This window comes from Bidens hawaiensis, unplaced genomic scaffold (genome assembly GCF_021521415.1).
Source record: "Bidens hawaiensis isolate Kalapana, Puna unplaced genomic scaffold, B.hawaiensis_p1.1 tig00027311_1, whole genome shotgun sequence".
NCBI classification, from domain to species: Eukaryota; Viridiplantae; Streptophyta; class Magnoliopsida; order Asterales; family Asteraceae; genus Bidens; species Bidens hawaiensis.
Genome location: NW_027494412.1, coordinates 221,955 through 229,582, shown reverse-complemented (window position 1 = coordinate 229,582; position 7,628 = coordinate 221,955). Strand labels below are relative to the sequence as shown.

The 7,628-nt window shown below is 32.6% G+C and overlaps 1 protein-coding gene across 1 annotated transcript; it reads left to right on the top strand.

The window, feature by feature from the left end:
• The first annotated feature begins 1,319 nt into the window (after positions 1 to 1,319).
• LOC143575219 (uncharacterized) lies at positions 1,320 to 2,021 on the top strand. The gene has a single exon (XM_077059645.1). It carries the CDS (start codon positions 1,320 to 1,322, stop codon positions 2,019 to 2,021), a length of 702 nt encoding a protein of 233 aa, XP_076915760.1.
• Positions 2,022 to 7,628: the final 5,607 nt, after the last annotated feature.

Sequence of the window (7,628 nt, the reverse complement as noted above, 5' to 3'; positions counted from 1 at the left end):
AAAACTTATCTCGAAACTGTGATCTAAACGACGAAACAGTGTTTCAATTCGGGTGTTTGGATTTTCAATTAACAAAAATCAATCCATTTGATACATCGTTTCGAGATAAGGTTTACATCAATTAACTTGTATCATTCTTCTGATCAAAAGCCCTAAAACATCGGTTTGAAACTCGGATACAAACGTAATGACGTTAAGTGTTTTTTAACGGAGGACCACTGAGACAAAAATAGTTGAAAGGTCAGACTGTTGGTAGTGATTTTAAATGTGAGATTATTATCGGCTAATACGCAAAAGACAGGATTATTTATTTCTAATTTGTCATTATATTCATATTATTATGATTATGATTATTATTATTATTATCCTATATATTTAAACTAGGATAATAACCCGTGTTACACACGAGTGGAAAACATATCAACAAACAATATAAAATTTAAACTACGCATTCAGTCAACACAAATATTTGATATAAGTTTTTTACCCTCAGATGTTACAAAAGATGTTAAACTATATCTATAACATAAAAAGAAAATACTTTATAAATAAACGATGCAATGAATAAGAAATAATATAACATAAATGAACCATTATACCTGAAAAAAAATAAAAAACACATATTAGTAAAAGATTTCGTAATATTAATTGAAAACTAAGTTTACAACTACATACCAGTTTTAAACTGTATCACATTAAGTTTCCGAAAATCTCTTTGCAAACAGCTTTATTTAATTTTTTTACTGCATGTTCCTAATTGTTGTAAAGAATGTTTTTTTCTTTTTTCTTTTAGAGTGTTGTTTATAAATAATTATCAGAGATATCTATATTTTAATAGCATTTTTCATGTCATTTTTTAATAAATAAATAAATAAAACTTAAAGAACATTCGGTTTGATCACCATTCACCGGCTCTTCTTATTTTCTCAAGAGTAAATTAAATCATTGACAAGGTGGTTATTAATTGAAATAAATAGACTTAATCATGGAGTTAATTGCATTAATTTGAATAAATAGATTTAATTGTAGAATTAATTGAATTAAATTGGAATGCTTATTTTAATTTAGTGGATTAAAAATAATTATGAATATGTGAAAATTATATATATGAAAATGTGATTACATAGAATTCTATGTGAATAGACTAGAATAAGAACATGTAAAGAGAATCATATTGCTTTAATATATTACTAAGATTTATCATCATGATCATTTCTTTATATAGCCGTATGCTTTTGTACATCTATATGCTTTGACTCCTTCACACTTCCCAAAACCTAAATCCAATACTCACACACACACAAACACACTTTGTCAAAATGAGTGTCAACAATGATTATGATCATCAAGAAGTATTAGATGCACTTGACACACTCTCCCTCACAGATTACCCCCTAACACAAGATCCCTATTCCGTATATCATCGAAATCCGCCATCCCCGGCCACATCTGAAGATTTATTTGAGTTCTGCAGTGGGACATCCGGTGTGCTTTCCAATGAACACCGGATGTCCCATGCAGAAGATATGTTTTCTGAAGGAAAACTTGCACCAATCAACGATCAAATTACAACGCGTAAAACAAGTAAAGTGAAACATATTCATCGTCGTCGGTCCGAGTCAATGCACGAGTTAAAGAGCACAAACAATAATGGAATTAGCGCTAAGAAACTTGTGAGAAACAGCTACTCTTTGGATTACAAGAAGCTCAACCGGAACTCGAGATTAAACCACGAACCGACCGCGAATAATTTGAGCAATAAAACATCTTCTTCAAGATGGTCTGATCTTGTGTTTGGACCATTGAAAGGGGCACCAGAGATGGACCTCCAAGACATTAGGAACAGGCAGGTTGTTAATACTTCGAAAGCGTTGTTTATGTCGGTTGAATCAAGTAATCGGTTTTCGGGTTATCACCGGAAAACTTCATGGGGAGTGCTAGGGATTCTTAGTTGCAAAAGCTCCGGTAGCGTTGAAGTGAACATGCCATTGAGTTATGAGAGATTAAGTTTAAAGAATTGACACGTTGGTGCCCATATGGGCACAAAGTGACTTATTATTGTATTAGAATTTGGACCTTTTGTGGTTTGATGGTTGTATTGGTGTCCAGGGGTGGATCTACCTTGAAGGTTGGGGGTGTACGGGAACCCCCTAGTTTCGAAATAGTAATGTAATGCTATATATAAATTCTGGAGTGCATCCTCTTATAAATTTGAAGTGCAACCTCTAAACAAATTAAAAAGGTGGTGGAGTGGCTAAGTTATTAGTTGTTAACATTGAGGTCTTGAGTTCAATTCTTGTTAGTGATTATTCATTTTGATTTTCTATTATGTTACCTAGAAATGGGTATACTAGGTCTAGCGTAATGCTTTTCTTTTCTTAACTTTTATCTCATTTTCATGATAAAATTTATTTGTTTTTAACTTTTTATAGATAGTTATTTATTTAATAACTTAATATTAATACTTTATGAAGTTTTGTTTTCTAGTTTGATTACAATCATTAGGTCATTTATTAGTTTAAATTTTATATATGTTATTTTATTTCTAGTCTATGGTTAATTTTATTTTGTGTTTTATATAGTGATTATACGTTTATTTAAAATTAAGAAACCTATTTTATTTCATAAGGTTTTTTATTGATTGTTTTAATTTTACTTATTTGTGTATCTAAGATTTAAGACCATTACTTCATCACTTGAACATTTAAGAGACGAGGAGGGTCCCAACCCCCTATTTTTTTTTCTAGAAGTATAAATATAGCTCGTTTACTTTGAGTCTGCCTTCTATTGTATCGTATTTTATTATGTGATAAACTTTACCCTAACCGAACCGACCCAAACCGTCTAACCGGTCCGATTCTATGAAATTGAAGCATCTAAAAAACAGTGCACCCCTTTAAAAAAAATTTCTAAATCCGCCACTGTTGGTGTTAGTACAGACTCCGTGCATAAAGGTATAAGTATAACCCATGATGCAAATTCTTTATATTATAGTAGTTCAGAATCCTTTCTAAATTATTGAATGTGGTTATGATTTATGAAGTTGTAAGATGAAACATTTTGTTTTTTTATTTAGATGTCCAAAAATTTGTTCTAGAAAGACGGTATAAGAATTTGATTTATGTTATTTAATTAATTTCCATCTCGTTGATTGAGTAGTATACAGGTCGAGGAACTATTTTAGTGTTATCAAATGTTTTATTACTTATTTATAATGTGTAAAATATACGGAGGTCATTTGTTCATTTCAGAGGTCTTTTGTTCATTTCGAAGGTCATTCGTTCGTTATGGATGTCATTTGTTCGTTATGGAGGTCATTTGTTCATGTCAGAGGTCATTTGTTCGTTACGGAGGTCATTCGCTCGTTACGGAGGTCATTTGTTCCTTTCGGAGGTCATTCGTTACAGAAGTCATTCGTTTGTTACGGAGGTCATTTGTTCATTTCAGAGGCCATACGGAAGTCATTCGTTTGTTACAGAGGTCATTTGTTCATTTCAGAGGCCATTCGTTCGTTATGGGTGTCATTTGTTCATTTCGGAGGTCATTTGTTCCTTTCGGAGGTCATTCGTTCGTTATGGAGGTCATTCGTTCGTTACGGAATTCGTTCGTTTGTTACGGAGGTCATTTGTTCATTTCAGAGGCCACTCGTTCGTTATGGATGTCATTTGTTCATTTCGGAGGTCATTTGTTCCTTTCGGAGGTCATTCGTTCGTTATGGAGGTCATTCGTTCGTTACGGAAGTCGTTCGTTTGTTACGGAGGTCATTTGTTCATTTCAGAGGTCATTCGTTCGTTATGGATGCCATTTGTTCATTTCGGAGGTCATTTGTTCATTCCAGAGGTCATTCGTTCACTTAACTAAATTCAACTTATTCTAACATTTTAGTTTTATGCATAAAGTGTTAGGATCACGCCATAACTTATTTTGTTGAAAACAGAAGGCGCCGTCTAGCTAGTCTATGTTGTCTTAGAATTGGCTTGGTATAACATACCGATACCGATCTAGGGTTATAAATATATTAGTTATTATTCATTGGAATCTTATAAAGCCACCGTAGGCCGGCTTATTTCTTTTAGGAAGTTAGATTTACTTAACTAAGCTCAACTAGTTATAATATTTGGTCTTATTGCATAAAGTGTTCGGATCGCGTGCATAATTTGTTTGGTCGAAAACAGAAGGCGCCGTCTAGCTAGTCTGTGTGCCTTAGGATTGGCTAGGCGCAAAAACAGCAATACCCGATATAGGGTTACGAATATATAAATTCCAAATCATTGGAATCTTATTCCATATGTGCATACAGTTTGTAAGATAAAGCCATTGTAGACAGGTCTCAAGTCCCTTTACTTTCAGGGTGGTTGGATTGGATATTGGCAGCTAGCAAGGCTTTTTATTCCACCAAAAGGTTGAAGGAGCAATATGGTAATTATTAAATTGCTGAAGGTGTTATAACGATACATGATAATGCGTGTGGTGTCGGAAGTCACCACGGCCAATCTTTTTCTCTATATTTATTTTTTAAAAGTGATAAAGACGTTTTTGCCCTTGTCAAATGTTGTTGTTGACCGACAATTATTTTGAGAAAGTTAGTTATATTGCCACAATATTGGGCTCTTAAAGTGAAATAAAGACCAATTTTAAGATAGATGAATCAACACCCAACATATTTCTTTTGTCTTTATAAAATTTAATAGCGTTAGGCTAAACGTATTCCGTTATCTAAACTTTTTAGTCCTTTCCTAACATTTTTTTTAATTTAATAGTATTTTTTTAATTTCAATAAAACACTATTAAGTTATTTTTTATGTCCTTTTATGTTTATTGTTATTATTTATAGTATCTGTATTTCATTATTATTATTATTATTATTATTATTATTATTATTATTATTATTGTATTTTCAATTTATTATTCTACACAGACGTAAATTAGCAATATAATTGTATTTTCAATTTATTATTCTACACAGACGTAAATTAGCAATATAATAATAATAATAATAATAATAATAATAATAATAATAATAATAATAATAATAATAAGAGATTAAAAAAGTAAAATTTAAAAACTTCATAGTTTTTAATTTAATATACCAAATAAAGACTATTAAGCGAAAAATATTTTGGGAGTAATATGTAAACAATAAGTGTTAAAGAAAATTAGTAATTTAAACGAAAAGTTAGGAGGAATTACAATCAATAAAAATAATTAAAGGGGTACGACTGACAGTCGGCGGTATGGTTTTCCGGGGGAACGCTCAAGCCAAACTCTAAAGCCAGCGTCGGCCCAGTTAAGACAACAGTCTAGCTAGAATGGGGCATTGGTGTGACATTTGTCAATTTTCGAATTTTAAAATTTTGTTTCTGCTTTTATTACGCTTATGTAACCGAATCCTCATAATTAAAAAAACCGTGAATTTTTATTGATTATATTATGTTATTTTACATTTAATGTATCTATCAAGTACATTTTAGCCCCTTCACCTTTGTGTTTACAACTTTTGATCACCAAGCCAAACCCAAGGGACCAAATTGCAAATACCCAAACCATTTTCCCTCCCTTTCTCCCTTTCCCCGTCATCGCCGGCGACCCCCACCCCCTTTCTATATTTTTGATTCAATTGACCCGCGAAATCCGGAGTTTATGAATGCTTAACCTCCACGCCAGTCGTTATTATGGAAATAACGAGTAATGGACAGCCAAGACGAATCAATTATAATTAAATTCTTTAACTCGAGCCGCGGACTGAAATTGAACTTGTTAGCCTATAAATACTCAACCTAAACCCTTGAGCCGAAACCCTAGTCTATCAATCTCGTTTAATTCTTCATCATTAAAGGTAATGGTTATATGGGTTAGGGTCGGAGTTTGATGATGGTTAAAACCCCTCTATCAATTTTAATCGACAGAGGGTACAAGACCTTCAATTGGGAATTTATCAAATTAGGGTTTATATGATTTGGGGGTTATGTTTAAGCCACTAGTTATATATAATATTTTCTGTGTCTATTAACAAGTTGGATACTAGCGGAGATGGCCATTGCATAACACGCAAAACACTAAACCCGGCCAGGGCGCAGGTTCGATCCTCCCTTGGTCCGGTTTTTATGTATTTTTTTTTATTTTGTTTGCTTTACTTAATATAAAAATTATATTTACATTAAAACCATATTTTTGTTACACTTGTTTAAACGAACCGGACCCTAATAAATTTCTAAAATAATTTTTCATATACATATGTATTTATTGTTGGACTCGATATGCCCAAGACACATATTATTATTGATGTGGCTAGGACGTCATGATCCAAGTCGGGTCATACCCAATAACAAGCTAGACAAACACCAATTATATTTGTTTAAATATGATATGATCATAAGTAAATAAATATTGACACTTATGTTACTTGGAAAGGATTTCTAAATACAATTTACTTGTGTAATAAATAAGTAAATCATATGGATGATTTATATTTTATGAGAGAACATTACATAGTGTTATTTAAGTTGGTTAAATAACAATATGTAAACCTTATTAACCTTGCATGTTTCTTAAGTTATGTAACTATTAATTATAAAGGTTAACATAACATTTTATAACAAAGGTTTTATGTTATAAAGGGTTTTGAAATTTTGAACAAGGAAGGGAGAGGTGGTCGCCCCCCCCCCCCCCCTCTCTTTCCCTCTTCTTTATTTTATTATTATTTCTCCCTTAGTGGAGACATGCAATGGTTTCTATTGGTGCAAAATAAGGTGCCATTTTGAAAGGTTTATTATCTTTCTTTCTTTGTTTTTTTCTCAAAAAACACAACACAAGAACACAAGAACAATAGAGAAAAATCCTCTACCCTCTCTTCTTTCTCTCATGGACGGCCAAGAACAAGAACAAGGAGGAGTTGTCAAGTGTTACTAAATCCTAGCTACAAGTGGTGTTTGTTGGAAAGCTTGGGGTATGCAAGCTTGAGGAGCATCTCCATTAAAGCTCTAGCCTTTCTTTCATCATCTCCTTCAACCGGTTTTGATTCTTCTTGAAAGGTATATAGACATGCATGAACTTATAGTGTCATGCATGTGGTTGATAGTATGTATTTCGTATTTGGATCCGGGCTTGGGTTTTGTATGTGTAAAATTGGTTTTATACATATCAAATTAACAAGATTTAAAACTAATTTCAACTGCGTTTTCATAAAATTAGGATTTTGTGACTTTGATAATCTTGTTAAAAACCAACAATGGCATCAGAGCGCCGCTTATACGGATGCATGCTTCATTAGACACAAAAATTTTCAGGTTTATGGTGGGGGTTTTATCATATGGCCGAAAATTTTAGGGGTTTTGGTTACCCCATGGTTTTTCAAGGTTGTACTTTACATACATGTGGTAATCTTGAAAAATTAAGTCATTTGGATGATTAATTTTGTTGTTTGGACAAACCCGGAACTTTCGGTTTTGTCAAGTTTGGCCGAAAGTTTCAAGGGGTAAAGGGGAACCATTTGGGTCTTGTATTATTGCATATTTGGATATGTAATAGATGTTCCTAATCTAGCCATGGCCTTGTGTTTGGTTGAATGTTTGTGTTGTTATGTTTGTTCATTCAAAGTGGTTGTTTGTTCATTTAATATGGTTGTCATA